Source organism: Callorhinchus milii, unplaced genomic scaffold, assembly GCF_018977255.1.
Source record: "Callorhinchus milii isolate IMCB2004 unplaced genomic scaffold, IMCB_Cmil_1.0 Scaffold23, whole genome shotgun sequence".
NCBI classification, from domain to species: domain Eukaryota; kingdom Metazoa; phylum Chordata; class Chondrichthyes; order Chimaeriformes; family Callorhinchidae; genus Callorhinchus; species Callorhinchus milii.
Genome location: NW_024704764.1, coordinates 1,606,018 through 1,624,182, shown reverse-complemented (window position 1 = coordinate 1,624,182; position 18,165 = coordinate 1,606,018). Strand labels below are relative to the sequence as shown.

The 18,165-nt window shown below is 43.3% G+C and overlaps 1 protein-coding gene across 1 annotated transcript in view; it reads left to right on the top strand.

The window, feature by feature from the left end:
* The window catches only part of npepps (aminopeptidase puromycin sensitive), a 92,976-nt gene that overhangs the window by 52,392 nt on the left and 22,419 nt on the right, over window positions 1–18,165 (top strand). Inside the window, exons 10-15 of the mRNA XM_042343162.1 lie at window positions 4,461–4,625; window positions 5,378–5,482; window positions 8,278–8,338; window positions 11,773–11,882; window positions 13,660–13,723; window positions 17,194–17,330. Of these exons, the coding sequence (XP_042199096.1) occupies window positions 4,461–4,625; window positions 5,378–5,482; window positions 8,278–8,338; window positions 11,773–11,882; window positions 13,660–13,723; window positions 17,194–17,330 (642 nt within the window). The remainder of the gene's footprint in view (window positions 1–4,460; window positions 4,626–5,377; window positions 5,483–8,277; window positions 8,339–11,772; window positions 11,883–13,659; window positions 13,724–17,193; window positions 17,331–18,165) is intronic.

Genomic DNA, 18,165 nt, shown 5'->3' with positions numbered 1-18,165 from the left:
GAAACGGCTGAGCTGTGCAAAGTAGGCTTTATCCCCCTGAATGTTAAACTGATTTGGAATTAAAGAAGCTCTTCCTTGCCAATCTGAATGCTGGGGGTCCCTCCTTTAGTGAAGTGCTAATGAGAAGAACGTCTTGCATTTACTTAACATTGATTCGAGTGTCTTGCATTTATTTAACCCTTAGTGACCTCGATGGATTGGTTACTCTCCTGAAAACTTTTTTGTAGTTTGATCATCTGCTGGCCTGGCGGAAATGACGGAATGAGAGCAAAGCAAATGCCCAATTTTTTGTGTTGGGAGGACCCCGAGAGAAGTGACGAGTGAAAGGGAGAGAAGCACCATTTGGGATGGCTTTATTGACGATGAGCTATGAGGATGACCATGATTTTAGCTGGTTAAAAACCTTTGCAGTACCTCAACTTACTACAACAACCACCACAACAACAAAGTTACATTTGTATAGCGCCTTTCATGTCGGGAGCACGTTCCAAGGCGCTGGTTAGTCAGTGTTTCGGACCCGAACTATGGGTCGGGATTGGGGAAGGTGGAGGACGGGGAATTGAAAGGACCGTCGAAGAGGAGGGTGTTGAGATGGGTCTTGCAGGAGGCAAGGGAAGGGGCGAGTGGAGGGACTGTGGGATGGAGTTCCAGAGGGTGGGGGCAGAGTGGCAGAAGGCCCACCCGTCAATGGTGAGGCAAGTGAGGCAGGGGACATGAAACAGGCTGGAGCCTGCTGAGCAGAGGGAGCGGGCAGGATGGTAGGGGTTTAGGAGGTTGCAGATGTAAGGTGGAGCAAGACCGTGGAGGGCTTTGAAGGTGAGGACCAAGATCTTGAAGTGTATCCTCTGTACGATGGGAAGCTCAGTAGAGTCGGGCGAGGATGGGGGTGATAAGGACACGGAGCTTGGTGCGGGAGAGGACACGGGCTGCAGGGTTCTGGATGAACCGCAGTCTATGGAGGGAGGAGTTGGGGAGGATGGCAAGCAGGGAGTTTGCCAAGTCAAGGCTTGATGTTTTGAATGAGGGTTTCGGTGGCCTGCGGTGTGTCTTGGCTTCAACCTACACCTAATACTTTCTGGAATCAGGAAAGCAAGGTGAACATCCTTCCAAACATTAGAGTACACATTTCTCTTCCAGATATCAGGACATTTCAATTTGTTGGTGGCTTACATCATGTGGAATTCTGTCCGGTTTGGATATTCTTAAACATGGTGATGGATGTTCACATGTCATATCTGGCTCTCTATTTTCATAGTCTTTATCTATTCCCTCTTTAACTATCTTTAAATCTCTCCCTAAAACCTCAACTGCACCTATGGTCACCCCCCTCCCTCGCTTGGTGTCTAACGCCACCAGTATGCAGCTCTACAAAACTATTCTGAGTGAAGGGAATGATATAAATGTGAGTATTTGTGGGACATTACTGTGAACAAATTGACTGTTTCATTCGCTTATAAAATACAGTCACTGCACTTTACAGTGTATCCCTGTACCAATGTAAAGGTGTCTGTAGTTCACCAACTTTTATTATGTTGTTGGCCCACATTACCATATACTGTTAGGAAAGCCTGATTTTTCAAAACATCGCTGCTTGCTTGTTCCAGCGTACAATTTTTTTTAAAAAAAACTCTTCATTCCTATTTGATTGCGAATGTCAAGGAGTGGTGTGCCAAATCTCTCCATTCGGCCCTTCCTTTTTGTTTCCACTGCATATCATTTTTTGGGGGGGAGGAGTGGTCATTAATTTTGGCAACAAGTGATGGCAAGTATGATCTACTCTTGGTAATCTACTGCTATCCAACATCATGACATGGGACACCTGGACAGTGGTGGGCTGAGAAGCTTGTTCCTTCAGCCTCTGCAGATGAAGCTCTGATGTGCCTGCGGGATGGACATGAAGTTGTTGTAGTAACTCTTTTCCTTTGACTTTTTCTCCGGAGTTCCATGGAAGCACAGTCTTTAATTTCTTTACTGAAGAGTAGAACTGAGCGCATTGTGGGCACTAGCCCATATCTGGGGACTGTTGCTCGGTGCTCTGGTGGTGCACCTTTCATGCCTTTTTATTTCTCTTTTAAAAATCCTCTGCCTTCACTAATTGGAATCATTTAAACTTATAAATATGAATGATTACTGTAGCATCTCTGACTGTTCCTTAGCAGCTACTTAATTACATTTGCATGTGATTTGCATCTAGCGATGTAGAATTATTTTAATCTATTGCCAAAAGCAATTTTCACTTTTGATATGAATGCAATTTTTAAAAATGTGTGGGTAATTATTACCTGCCACCTATTTGGTTAAAATGTCTTTATCTAAGTTTGGACAGTATCATTTGCAGCTTAGAGGAAGGGCTTCAAATGATACTATCCAAATTTAGATAAGGACTTCAAACCTCTTCACATCTGCAAAATGATACCTCTACCAATCATTTTGCAGATATGAAGTTTGAGGTGTATGAAAACTGTGTTTTCTTCCTCCCTGTCCTGTTTTGAAGTGCCTGTTCTGTTCCTTTTGATGGCATGAGATCAGCAACTCGCCGTGTGAGGCATTAAGACTGAAACTTCCGTTAGTAGTTTGCAAATGTGATCAAGTTTATTGCAATCTCTTGTAAATCCATCCACTGTCTTTATTAAAGAAACAATTATTTTCTGTGCCAAGGATCTGACTTGCAGTGGATTAGTTGATCTTTGGAGTTGAAGCACTCTCAGCATGATGTAATAACAGTATAAATTTATGGCCATTTGTGCCCGAAGCTCTTGGAGGCAGAAAATTTTAGATTTTGGATTTGAAGAGGCTGGTTTGTGCTTTAAAGTTACAACACTTATTCTCTGCTTTTGTGGTTCATTAACTACTCTGGCAGCATTCCAGCACTTGCCTCTGTCTCTCTGTGTCATCAGCAGTAAAAGGTGTGATGAATGCCTTAATTTAGGCTGAGAATGAACTGAATCTCATTGGCAGAGAGGAAGCTGATGGCTCCAGATAACTGTGTGATTTTGGCAAATGCTGTTGGGCACGTTCAGAAAGCGAAGCATCCTCTTTCTTGGCATATTTGAGAGAATAAGACGTTAACATCAGTAGATGCTGTTGATACAATACAATATTACATTTGTACAGCGTCTTTCACGTCGGGAACATGTCCCAAGGCTCTGGACAGTCAGGGCTTTGGACCCCAGCATGTGGGGGTGGGGTGGTGGTGGTGGGAGGGTAGCTGAAGGCACAGTCAAAGAGGAGGGTCTTGAGATGTGCCTTGAAGGAAGCGAGCGAGGGAGCAAGGCGAAGGGAATGTGGGAAGGAGTTCCACAGTTGATGGGTTTGATTCCTGGAGGAAGAAGTGCTATCTTGTCCTCCCACTGACAGTTCACCCAGTATTGTCAATATTGGTGTCAGCCTGGCTTAGTTGGTAGTACTCTCTCACCTCTGAGTCAGAGGATGTGGGCTCAAGACCGTATTGGGACTTTCAGTAGGGCAGTCTCGGAATTTTATTTTTGATAAAACCATCCTCCAGATAAAATTAGGCATTCACTTCAAATTTATTTGTGGGACATTACTGTGAACAAATTGACTGTTTCATTCGCTTATAAAATACAGTCACTGCACTTTACAGTGTATCCCTGTACCAATGTAAAGATGTCTGTAGTTCACCAACTTTTATTTTACCATAGGATCTACAGTAAAACCCTCTTGGAGCCTCGAATCACAAATCAGACTGGTATTTGAACTTTAGCTTCCCAGTGAGACCTCCAGGAGTTTATCATTAGCTTCCACAAAAGCACTTTGGGGAAGAAAAACTTGGAAGTCTCAAAATATAATCGAATGCTTTTTTTAAAAAAATGTTTGTGTCAACTGAACTATTGATATAGAATCTAGCACAGTGATGCTAACATTTCAGCTAACGTGTTTATTGCAAAGAATTTAGAATTTTGATTTTAAAACTGAAGCCCAGAGCAGAGTTGTGAATATTTCCACTTCCTACCCCATGAGGGAGAGGCTAGCTAAATTTGGGACTTTTCCTATCGCAGCAGAGGTGGTGAGAGGTGACATAATGGCGATGTTTAAGGTACAAAAGGGGCATTTTTGAGAGGGGGGTGGCAACTATTTACTTTATTTGGTGAATGGGGGACGAGGGCGTAGTCTCAAGTTATTGAAACAAAAATTAGATGGGGGTTAGGATGAATTTCATCGCGTTATTAAATTCACAGCTGATTGTGTGACCCTGTCTGTGCATTAATAGCTGCTGAGCTTGCCTACAAAAGTAGATACATTTGCCTATACTTAATGATTGCTTGCAAAATATTTTAAGTGGTTTTGATGAGATTAAGTGCAATTTTTATAAATGTGGAAAATGACTTTGTAGTTTAGAAATGTTGATCTCATCTTGGCAAACAGATGTATAAAATGTGTGAGCTGTATATTTCTGCAAAAAATGGCATATTGTAATGTCCTGATGGTGATGTTTGCAGGAATGGTGGACCCATCTGTGGTTAAATGAAGGCTTTGCTTCCTGGATTGAATATCTCTGCGTTGACCACTGCTTCCCAGAATATGACATCTGGACCCAGTTTGTGTCTGCAGACTACACACGGGCACTTGAACTTGATGCTCTGGACAACAGCCATCCTATTGAGGTAAGGAAGCTTCCCTGGGTGCTTGGTCTCTGTGTGGAAGCACAGGAATGCTTCGATATCACATTTAGCTTTCACTTTAACAAGAAAATAAAGTTGTGCCATCTCAGAATTGCCATTTTCTTTTATTGATGCATATGTTTGAGCTGATGTGGTGTAGGGTGACGAGGACTGATGCAGCTGGTTTATTGCACATGAAGTAAAACACGCATTATATATAGTCACAGGACTCGAACCTGAATTGGTGACGCGACACTAAATATACAAGACCAAGTGCTGCAGAAAGTCAGGATGACAAGTATTCATGCAGTGCAGAGGTCAATCGTTTGCTTACATTTGAAAAGTCCCCAAAATATTAGCCACATCTGCAAAATTGCCTTGAATTATAATTCGCCCATAAGTCAATTTACTTTACGCTAGATTCTGTGAAGTGCTTTGAAACGACTTGAAGACATGATAAGGCGCTATATCAAATGCAAGGATTCTTATTATAAAAGATCTGTACACACACCACATACACACATCTGGTGGCTCTTCATGGAAAGGGGAAGAAAATTGGAAATTAAAGGAAAATAAAAGAAATAAAGAAACCGTGTGGCGTGAGCAACCATTTTAGAGATGGGTTGAATACCCTAGCTCTGTGTCCAGCATGCTCACATGTGAGCTCATGCAGTTAGACTTAATTCAGTATCCTTGAATCTGAATTAAACTGTTTCTTGGCCTGAAGATTTAATATATATTTATTTTTTGAAAAGGTCAAAGTAGGACATCCAGCAGAAGTGGATGAAATATTTGATGCCATCTCTTATAGCAAAGGAGCCTCGGTTATTCGAATGCTGCATGATTATATTGGAGATGAGGTGAGTTATTACATCACGGTTATCAGGACTGATTTCAGGAGCATACGTGAACACTTGGGGATATACGTTGCAGCAACAAATTACATTTGTACACTGCCTTTCATGTCGGGAGGACGTCCCAAGGCGCCTGACAGTCAGGGATTTGGACCCGAGCAGGGGGTTTGGGATCAGGAGGGGTAGGAGGGTGACTAAAGGCACTGTTGAAAATGAGGGTCTTGAGACATACCTTGAAGGAGGCAAGGGAGGGAGCAAGGCAGTATAATACAATACTGGATTCTGGTTCAAAGTTTAATTTATTTCTTTTCGAGTCTGAAAACCTGAACCCTGTACAGTTTCTGAGGCACAAGTAAGCATCATCAGATGCAGCTTTGAAGATTCTGTAATGTTTATCTAACTTCAAAAGTATGTGTGTGTGCCTTTTGTGTGATAAGGGTTATTACATTTGAATGCTTATAAATTAATCTTTGCATGTAATGAAAATGCCATCAAGCTACAGGCGGAAACTGCGCAGATCCATTTCAACTCAATTAAATGGCAGCTTTGAAATTCCCTCCATGGAATCTCCCTATAAAAATAGTCTGAACTGTTTATGATGGCTCTTTGCAAATGTGTTGAAAAGTAAGCTACAGTTTATTGGGAAATGTGATGGGTACTTAAAATTCCTTGTTCCCACCAATCAGACATGTTTGGAAGATTTAAAAATGTTGTTAATCATATTCCTGCCATTCTAAAATGTATCCGTGGATACGAGAAGTTTTTTTTTTGCCCTGGGTCACAAGATTACTTTGAGTGAAGAAGATCCTTCAGTCCAACTGATCTCATCTCAAGAAAATCCACTCTAGCACCCTCCCAGCAACAACAATAAAAAATTACATTTACAGAGCGCCTTTCACGTCGGGAAGACATCCTAAGGTAGTGGACACTCAGGGTTATGGACCCGAGTTAGGGGTTGGGATCAGGAGAGGTGGAGGGCAGGAAGGGTGGGGTAGGTGGATGACCGAAGGCGTGGTTGTAGAAGTAGGTCTTGAGATGGGCCTTGAAGGAGGCGGAGGGACTGGGATGGAGTTCGAAAGGTTGGGGGCCAGAGAGACTGAAGGCCTGACCAGCCGATCGAGGGGCAGACAGGGCAGGTAGATGGAGCAGGCCAGAGCCTGCCGTGCAGAGGGAGCAGACAGGCCAGTATGGGGTTAGCACAGCAGAGGATCAAGCTGCTTTTTACATGGGTTCAGTGTACTGGCCTCAACCATGCCTCCTGGCCATCTGTTTCAGTCGTTTATTACCCTCCAGAGTAAAGAAAAACTTTTGTCATATCTGTCCTGAATTTGCCCTTTGCAATGCAAACTGTAGGCAAAGCCTTTGAAAGATCAACATACAGAAGTCGTATCGGGTTGATAGGTTCATGGCTAAACTGCTTTCGTGTTCATTAAAAGGCGTTCACATCAATTGCTGTACAAAATCATGTGTAATGCATGCCAATGATCTGGTTTCGGACACAAGACGATAGTAAAATATATATCAGTAATAACGGTGGAAAGAAGGGAGACTTAAAGACTATGAATAGCTTTCTTCACTTGGTTGATGATTTGAGAAAACAAATGTAGATTATAAAGTAAGTTATTTTACGATTTAGTTAGGATATCGCTGCTCAAACTCAACCTTTTTACATCATTAAAACAAAGTATTAAAAAATGCCAGCTAAATCCATGCAGCCGACCATTGAACACTGGCAAGCTGCCCACTGCTTGTCCAGCCATTAGGGCTTTGGCTTGAGAGGGTTAACAGGAACAGAGTAGGAAGAATCCCAGCCCCAAGACCTGCCAATGAGCCCAGGCTGGTCCATCTCAGCAGTGTCCCTAAAGTCCTGCAGACCCATCTGGTTCAAGAACTGGACATTTGAGACTGCCACAGATAAATTATTCTATTGTGATATTCCAGTGCCAGGCGTGTCACCTTGGAACCAACTCAACCCCATTAGACAGGTTGAGCTCTCATTAGGTGGATGGCAGGTAGTTCTTGTGAACCACATGGTGACCAGAGCAACTCGGCATAAAATGTGTAAAGAATGGACATGTCTTCCTAGCCACAGAACAGACCCTGCTCATCCGCAAGTCAGGCAGAGAGCTTTCAAGGTCAAGTTGCGCTTTGGTTTTGATTCTAATCATAGTACTTTTCTAATAAAAAGTTTAGATTCAAATAATAGTCATGGAAAAGTACTATGTATTGTCATGCTACAGCTGGATTCCAAATTGGTGCAGTCATCTTTCCAATGTTCCGCATTTTGGGCTCAGTAATCAACCAGGGTATGCTTGTTTATAGCTGAGCTTCACTGAAGGAATGAGCTGTTTTATTGCCAAGTCTTGTAAGGCGAGATTTGGGAAATGTGGGGAAAGTTCCCTTCCCACCTACAACAATTTTACATCTATACATAGCGCAATTCCTGCCAGGACAACATCTTGAAGGCTTCGCGGAATTGGCTGGAAGCTCGAGCCGGGGGTGGGAGGAATTACGGAATGAGACGGGGGAAGAGAAGTCACCAAAAGCAGGATTGGAAACAAAAGATTTTAAAGTGGGTTTCAGAGGTAGCGATGGAGGCAGAGGGATTCCAGAATGGAGGTACAGAGATTTCAGACAGAATAGCTAAAAGCTTGCTCACCGACGGTAGCCATTATTACCTGCAGGAGAGGAGTGAACCGGACTTAAACTAACTAAATATTTAACAGAAATGTTTTCTTTTGGTGCCACTCTGTACTTGAATGTTTTAATTGTACTTTTAAAATACACACTTTTCTTTACAGGATTTCAGGAAGGGAATGAACTTGTATTTAACAAAATTTCAAAATAAAAACGCCGCAACAGGTAAACACGATAAGGTTTAACTAGTTTTGCCGATTGTAAGTTTGTTTCTAATCAATGGAAGCATCTGTTCATTGTGTGAGGATCTGCCCTTTTGTGGGGAAATTGTGTATTCAGGCCCTATAAAATGTTTCCTTGTTAAGTGGTTTTATTGCCAGGCCTTGTAATCTGTAATCTATCATTTTGTCCATCTGTGACCAAGGCTCCCTCCGCCTCCTTGTCCTCTTTGAACTCTGCTGCCTTTGATACCGCCTCTCCTCTCACCTCAATCTTCATGGTTCTGTCCTTGAGTGGGTCAGAGCCGACCTCTCACACCGTCTCCACTCCCATCTCCACAAACGGCTTCTCCTCTAGGCCCGCACTGTCATGTGCAGCGTTCCTCAGGGCTCTGTCCTTGATCCCCTCCTCTTCAATATCCACATGCCCTCTCTTGGTGACATCATCCACAGATATGGGGTCAACTTCCACGTGTCTGTGGATGATGCCCAACTTTATCTCTGCCTCCACCCTTGACTCCAGGACCACTGCTGTTCTGACAGAATGTCTGTCAAGACCTCAAGACCTGGATGAGAGCTAACTTTCTACAGTTGAACGTCAACAAGACCGAGGCTCTCCTGATTGGCTCCTCACCTCAGGCACTGACAGCATCACCGTCCAGGGATGTACACTCCACCTTACTAAGCCAGTCCAGAACCTTGGTGTCTTGTTTGACCCTCAACTGTCGGTTCTACCCCACATCCGCACCGTGACCTGCTCTACCTTCCCCCACCTCTGCAACATCGCCTGACTCCACCACTGCCTCAGACTACCAAAACCCTCATCCACACATTCATCACATCCAGGCTTAACTACGCCAACTCCCTGCTTATTGGCCTTTCCAGCTCTTCCAACAACAACAAGATTACATTTGTATAGCGCCTTTCACATCGGGAGAACGTCCCAAGGTGCTGACAGAAGCTCAGATGCTGATGTACCTTCACAAGCTGCAGATCATCCAGAACTCTGCAGCTCGTGTCCTCTCCTGCACCAGTCTCCACCCTCACTCTTGTACTTACCTTCAAGGCCCTCCACGGCTTTGCTTCTTCCTACCTCTGCGACCTGCTGACCCCATATCAACCTCTCCGCTCAGCATGTTGTGGCCTGCTCCACCATCGGCGGTCGGGCCTTCAGCCTTTCTGCCCCAACCCTAAGGAACTCCATTCCACATTCCCTTCACCTTGCTCCCTTGCCTTTTTCAAGGCGCGTTTCAAAGCCCTCCTTCAACCGTGTCTTCGGCCAACCTCCCCTATCCCGACCCTCAGCTTGGGTCCAAATCCCTGACTGTCCAGCGCCTTGGGATATCCTCCCGTCGTGAAAGGCGCTATACAAATGTAATTTTGTATTGTATCATAGTCCATCTATTAATTTGACCCTCAAGGATGGCAGATTGATAGTGCAACACACTGGAATATCTATGTCTGAATTAAGTGATTTCCTGACATATACAAAGATCTTGGCTGTGGGGATGTGTTGAGCAGAAGTCACGTGCTTGACAAGGAGAAAGCATGAAAGCCTAGTCTGCTGCACCTCTTAGTGACTGCCTTTAGAGTGTGATGGCAGGAATATGTGAGCTGGTTGCTTTTGTACCCTCAAGCCAGTGCTTGGTGTGTGGTGGAGGGAAATCAAGAAAGAGTAGCAAGAGCTCTCACACTGAACGTTATCTGCTCAGTACATTAATGAAAAGGCTGTTTTTAGGAACAATTGATCATACAGCTTAAGTGCTAGAAAATAATGGATTGTGAAAGATTAAAGCTATCAGATGCATGTGTAAATCCAAGCCTTTTGAAATCTTTGGCGGGATTAATTGGAGATTTGTTTTCACTGTTTTGTGCATCCTCCTCAAGCAGTGTTCTGTATTGAGATTAAATCCTAGTTGGAAAGTGGAATTGGAACCAAAGACTTGGTTGAGTGTCCAGCATAATTTACTGAACATGTCTGATTTCCCTCCCTGCCTTGAAAATGACCACTCCAGATGATTTGGGCTGATCAGGAACTCACTGGGACTAATATTGCTTTAGACCCATACTGCTGCAAACAAAATTGTTCCTTTATCATTGGTCTTCTGTTGGATGACTTAAAATGTGCTGATATCTTAAGATGGCACTCTTGCAGACTGGGTAGCCCCTAGACTTTCCAATGCTATAAAAACAAAATAACATCTACTGCACGTTTAGAAACTCATTTCTGCTGCAGTGTTTGTTGTCTTGAGCCCAGATGAACTTCACAAAGTTTACCAATTGTACCTGAATTTCTCACCCTCTTGATTTCACAAACTTGTGTCCCATCCAGCCTGTTACTCTATCTCCAGTGAAACCTGGTGATTGTTTTGTTCATAATGGCTCATTGGTGTCTTAAATGCCTTGCCCACATTTATGAGTTTTAATTTGTGTTCACGTATCCGTTTTCACATGTTTAGAGAACAGTGGGCTGTTGAGCGTCAGGTCCAGGCTGTAGTCCAATTGAGGGATTCCAATTGTTATCTGAACCGTGAGATTACATTACTGGCTTGAAATCACGCCAGGGTACCTGTTGTTTGGAAATATAGGCCTTTTCTGAGTTTGTGCCAATTAACTTGTATTACGAATAAAATTCACAGCACTAGGAGGAAATGGCCAATGGAATGGATTCGCGCACAGTTAGATACATGGAAACAGGAGCAGGCCAGTCAGCCCCTCGAGCCTGTTGCGCCATTCTGTAAGATCATGGCTGATCTGCACCTCAACTCCAATTAAACGCCCTTGCCCCGTATCCCTTGATAACTTGACCTAACAAATATCAATCCACCTCCGTCTTGAAAATGTGAATGGATCCAACATCCACAGCCTTTTGAGGGAGAGAGTTCCAGTCCTTTCAGTTATGGGACTTCGATCCACGCTAATAGGTTGAAAAATCCACAGTTGATGCAGTACAGAGCCACGACACAGACGGAGATGTCAGTCTTGCATTGCTGCTGTGGAAATGTTGGACTGTTGCAGCAGGGTGCGCTGCTTGTATGAGTTTAGGGTAAAAGTGCAGATTCTGCAACATGGTTAACGGTTGCTTTAACACCCCTTCGTGCCTTTGCGTACCTTCTCTGAAGGCGGTGCTCAAAATGGGTCACAGGTTTTCCATTCCCCAGCATATTGCATATTTTTGTTTAACCGAACCACGTATAGGTTTCACAGGTTTTGAGTCAAACTCATCTGAATGAGCTTTATATTCTCATGACATCCCGTGGGTTTTTTTGCAAAGAAAATGTTCAAGTAGCCTCATCATTCATCAGCTCGAAGCTCTTCCTTGTCTCCCCGGTGTGTGTCGGTGCAATGTAATTCCAGATCTGGGCCTTGAATCTTGGAAACGCTGATCTTTAAATTTGAGTCAGTTTGTTTTAGTAAAACAATGTTTTTCATTTTCATCAGAGGATCTATGGGACTGTTTGGAGAAAGTAAGTGGAAAGCCTATTGATGCTGTGATGAGCTCGTGGACCAAACAGATGGGCTTCCCTCTCATTTATGTTGAAGAAGAGCAGGTAACTTGCTAATTGGGGGGGAAGCGGTGCTACAGATAGGTGTGACATTGGTCTAAAGTATTTATACATTACAATATGGTCCACACCATTTGCCCGATTGAAGGGGGTTCAGTTCAGAACAAATCTGCAGAAAGACTACTTCAATGAGCGAGTAGTAAATCGTGTGGAACAGACTCCCTCGGGAGAAGGTGGAAGCAAAAAGTGTTGTTTGTTTCTGTTAGGAAATAATAATCTCAGGATACAGTATATAGTTTGGGACACGACATGTCAAGTGGCTGCCAGGATGGTGGAAGGCGAACTATTGTGGACCTTGCTCTTTCTTTCGCTCAGCAGAAACTTACAGTCTTATGTTCTCCAAAGCACCTTGTCTACCTTCCCAACAATAATTGGGTATGGAAGTGAACCACATGCATCAAGGAGATGCTGGGATTAATCCTTGGTGTCTGTGCGGAGTGAACTGCTGTCTCACTGCTTCAGCAGCTCTCGAGGCACTTCAGTTCAGTGCCCCTCCACATGAGAGAGGAAGATTGGCCAGTAGTCCGTCTCATAGTCGCCACCTAGTGGCACTGGCTAAGGTGTGCATATGGGCCAAGCTGGCATGGGACAACCAGCTCCCACTGAGATCCGAGTAACACTTACTGTCCGGGGACACAGAACCACATTTCACTGAAGTTTTGTTTGCAGTGGGTGCTTCAATATATTCAGGCAGTTATCCAGTTGCAGTTTGTTCGCTGGTGCACCTTGAGTGTCATTAACAAGAGGATCCACACGCCTCTGTTTACCTGGCAGTAAGTAGGAACCTGGTTGTTAGTTGATTGGTGGGTCACTTTTCTGGGGTTAATAATTCCTTCAAAAAAAATTATAATAAATGGGTCCCTCAATCCACGACTTTTTGTCGGACACTGCTGTGCGCAATTGGCTGCCAATGTTTCGCCCATAGAATACAGTCAATTCACTTTAAAGTGTATTCTGTGAAGCGCTTTGCGACGTCTTGAAGACGTGATGAAGTGCTACATCAAATGCAAGGATTATTATTATTATGATTGTTAATGGCACTCGAGCAGTTTCCAAACTGTTTGGGAACAATCTCATTTAAACTGACCACTACAAGTTGTCATCTGCTATAAGTGAATCAACATCAGTGGAATTGCAACCTGCCGCGCTGCAGAGAGGAGAAACCTTTCAAGGGTACAGTTTTAAAACGGCGGTATGCCTCAGGATGTATGATGTTTCTGTTCCTAATGTTTCTCACTGGCATCCACAGGCTCAATACCTCAATCCTTTTCATTGCCCACAAAAGCACACAGTCACTACACTTGACTGTATATTCTGTGAAGCGCTTTGAGACGTCTCGGAGAAATGATAAGGTGCTATATCAAATCCAAGGATTATTATCATGATTAATATGTTCTACTGACTTCCAGTATCTCAAGAGATCAACTTCAGCCAGCAGCTCTCCCCATGAATCTGTATCTCAGCATGACTGGTTCTTTTCAGGAGGAGATTTATAGAATAAGTACTATTCCCATTTTTAGTGGGGCATAGAGCACTCCTTGTGTATTACACACACAAAATTTGTTCAAGAATTCATAATCTTATAATTTCATAATAATGTACTTAATTTCAGTAAAATATTGCTTTATGTATGAACGTTTGGAGCAGGAACCTTTTGTAAACCAATTGTATCAAACGTTATATTTAGTATATATAGTGTGTGTATATAAATATAAAAGTATATACTTAGTAATTGCAGCTAACCATATAAACCTTTATTCAGCAAGGTGAAGACAGAATACTGAAGCTTTCCCAGACGAAATTCTGTGCCAGTGGATGTAACGAAGGTAAGAGCATCTAAACAGACAAAAGCTTTATTTCTTAAAATCCCTCGATTACTGAATCCCTCGCTATCTCTTGTGGACATCTAAATGTTTCAGATGCTCAATGGAATTAGAACTGCTTAAAAAAGTGTAAAGAAGAATTGAAGAAATGCACTGAACCAAGGAATTGAGTTTCTCATCTTTCTCCTTGCCCATGTTTAATTCTACTCAGCTGTTGATCACTGCATGGAGAGAGTAGGAAAGCCTCTGCTGCTGCTCTTATATGCCAGCATGAGGAGTCCAGGGTAGCTTACCCATATACAGCTTGGTTAATGGAAGGAGCCAGACAGTATTTTACTCTACCAGATTGCTTTCTCAAATCCACACACTTGACACTTCTGAAAACGCTTCTTGGGGAAGGGGGGTTGCATTTGATGACGTGAGTGATGTTGGTGCTTGGAAAATGAAACCTTTGTCCTTATTGAAACCATTGTTGGCCTCAAGTACTCAGAACAGCTGTTACACGGGTTTAATGCAGGTTATTTCCTGCTACTGTAGTCCAACAATCCCAGCCACACAAGATGCACTGCTAAATTATATAATGGCCACGTAATCTCACTCTCACAATGAGGTTGCTGTTTGTACTGATTGTGAGAAGCTTTACGCTCGATTCTAATCCAATTTCAGGAGTGATACTTTAAACTTCTGATTGTAAGGCTTATACCAAAAAAGAAACATTTCATGCATAATATTCTTGGACAAGATTAAGAAAGTGTTCTTTGGTTATAGTTTACCTCAATACAGTGGGTATAGAAAGGTTGAAGACTCATCAGTAATCCAAAATGTTGACCAGCCCAACTTAAGAGGGGAATTGAACCCATGTAACAATTTCCTCCCAAAGAATTGACGTATTTGAAGCCTGTGATCATATTTTGGCACTTTTCTTCCCACCTCTCCAAGCTTTGACGTCTCTGGGTTACAGTTCCACAGCCATCTCTATGTCATAGGTGGCTGTTCCTTAATGTGTGAGTCTGCAGGACTCGCATGACTGCGGTTGACCGTAGGCTAATTGACTGTGTAGGTAAACAAGGACAGCCCAAATCATTTCTCACCTGACTTATACACTTGCTGACTTTTTAACCAAATGTCACTGAATAGAGCTGGAGTACTGGCTGATTTCCTCTTTTCTCTCCCCCCCACCCCCCCGCCCCCTCTCAATAGCCCATGAGTGTTGAGATCAACTATAACTTCTGAACAACTTCACTGGTTGAGAAGTGTTAATTTCACACGGACCAGGGATCGAATTTGGGGCCTTCTGGTTTGTACAGCTCAGTGCTACAGTAAATGTTACCATTGCCCTCTAAACCATGTAGACAATCCAAATATCACTATTTCTGTCTAAATGGATTCGCTGGAGAGTACAATTCACATAGGAAGCAGCAGTTCACAATATTTACCCACAATAACTGGTAGGAAATATTTCATGTCGGCTTGAAGGCTGAATAGGGAGTGAAGACTGTTTTGACCACAGGGAAAAATGCAGCAGAGAAAACTGGGAGAAATGTGATGAAGAACTGACTTCACTACTTATGTTTAGTTCCCTTTGGAAAAGAAAGCGAGAAAGCTCAAAACCCAATTCAAAAAAAAAAAAAATACTAACTCTGCTGCAATGCTATTCTTCATTCTTGGCATTATCCACACAGCGCTGGAGAGAGGCTGCACCTTAGTACCATTTCTGCTGGGTAAAGGTCACAAGGGACAATGACATCGTGAACGTCGCCCACATGACCTTTCCTGCTCCCACGCCGTGTATAAGGTGAGCCACACCCCTGAGGCTTCAGTTGTTTTTCCTGCCTGAAAAACATTCTGGCCTCGTGCTGTCTCCAATAGGCATGTGCCCTTCACCATTACCATCATTTTTTTCCAAACACTATTTGCGTGTACGATGAGGATGAACTTGAATGGTTAAATTGCAAGGATCTCACTGTTGCACTCTCCTGACGGACCAGTTTGAATTGGTTAGTGGCCAGAAGTTATTAGCTATCGCTCAGTAGGCTGGTTAACCCATTCATGCAGATTGAAGGAAAACTTGAAACCACTCTTTCTTTCCATTCCTTACTCTCGTCCTTCAGCCCAGGATAGTTGACGGCTGGCTTATCAGCCAGTTATTATACTGAGTGTTCTTTAATGTCTGTTGACACTGCAGTAGATCAAGAGGCATTATACCAGCAAAATACTGACTGAGAAAACAATTATACTGTAGGCCCGAACAGGATTTATAGATTGCTGAGCACCCTCTTTTCTTTTGGCTGGTTTATACAGAATCTTGCACTTGGTCTGGGGTCCATTGGACAGGCAGTGAGAATCCTTGGGATCCAGGCAGTTTGGTAACATACGTGTGGGGCCAGACTAAGGCAGCATTCTTCTCCTAAAACTAATTGAATTACCCAATTGGAATGTAGCAAAAGAATACTTTAATATGAGTTGTTTAGCTTGGGTTTGTGTTAAACAGCTTGCACGTTGGTGATGGTTATTGAGGGCTGAAGAAAGGTGAAGGAAGTGGTCGAGAAGCAAGTTAGTTAACTTATTTAGGGATTTGTGGTGCTTTTTGTAGTTGCTTTTTGAAACGATTGAAAGGAAAATTTTGTTATTCGGTGTTAAACTCTTAGAACAAGGCCACACAGCACGCAGATACACACGTCGCAGACACACACACACACGTCGCAGACACACACACGTCGCAGACACAGACGTCGGTTGCGCGAGCATGTCACACAGACATCACACACACGTTACCCGCGCACAGACGTGACACGGAGACGTCACAGACGTGACACGCACACGGTCATCGTCACACACACAGATGCACATCACAGGCAGGCACACCGAGACAGGCCGGCACACCGAGATACATACAAACAGACAAACATCAAGTTCAAAACGTTCTGGTCATTTTTTTAAATTACCTTTGCTACCCATTGGCTCTATTGGTAGGTTTACTGCAACGTGGGGCTAAGTCCTACATCTAACGACACAGCAGTCGGATGCTACATTTGGTTTTACCCCCTCACCTCCACCCTCTCTCTGGTCTAGTTAGCTGGACAGTGACTCCTGCTTGTCTTGTACACACGTGTGTTGGTGTCCAGAATCATGCTTCCCTTAAGATGCTATGCCCCCCCCCACTCTCTCTCTCTCTCCCTCACCTCCCCCCCCCACGCCCACTTCTGAAACCTTGGCTCAGAAGCATGACAGCATTCACTGTCTTGAGTTCCAAAATAAAAAATAGCCACTTGGGTTCGGTGGCCACAATGCGAGTCAGTGCCTTGGGGAGAGAAAGTGAGAACGCTGGTGGGAATCAGCCTACATTTGTTTTAGAATTGCATTCCATTCTTGTTGAGGTTTTCTTTTCTGACCGATTGGGGGGGGGGAAAAAATGGTAGCACTCTACTTCTAAATCAATCCTTGTGTCAGTTGGCTTCTCCTGTGTTTCTCAGGTAGTGATCAAATTCACTGGATGGTCCCTGTTAGTATCTGCAGCAGTGATCCCACCTGTGTTAATATGAAGGTGTTATTGGATCAGCCAGAGATGACCGTCACTTTGAAGAATGTGAGACCGGACCAGTGGATAAAGGTATGTCACCAGAGCGTTCCCACAGAAATAGCTTCTTAAATGTACCCTTCCCTCACAATCATCCTTTATTTTAGGTTCTTGCAACCCAAATTACCTTAAAAAAGAAAAAAAGACAGCTTGTGTGTTTTTTTTCCCCTCTCTTTTGTTGGTGAGCCTGAAAACAAGAGGCCATAAATATATTATTAGGCATATTATTATTATATAAGATATCTAGTAGTAGATTTAGTAGAGTATTTAGGAGGAACATTTTCATGCTGAAGTTGGTGAGAATGTGGAACTCACTGCTGAAGTGAAGTATCTAAGAGAAACCACGATCCATACATGGGGAAGAAAAGAATAGAGCAGTGAGAGCTCATGCAGAGTATGAACACTGGCACAGATTTGTTGGGTTGAATGGCCTGTTAAATGTGCTGCATTAATCTATGTAACTCTCACCCAACCCCACTTCAGATCCTGTTGACACCCGATTCAGGTGCACAATAATATTATTAATCCTTGCATTTGATACAGCGTCTTATCGTGTTTTCGAGATGTCTCAAAGCGCTTCATTGAATATACTGTAAAGTGAATTGACCATATATTTTGTGGCCGAAACGCAACAGCCAATTACGCACAGCAGCGTCCCACAAACAGCAGTGGATTGAGTTACCAAATTATTATTTTTTTGAAGGGATTATTACGACTGGAAAAGCGATCCGCCAGTCGACTAACCACTAGGTTCCTACTTACTGCTAGGCAAAGAGAGGTGCATGGAGTAAGGAAACTTGCCCAACATTTCGTCCTGCCGGGGAATCGTAACGCAAAGAGAAGGCAAGGTGGTGGGATTCAGACCAGA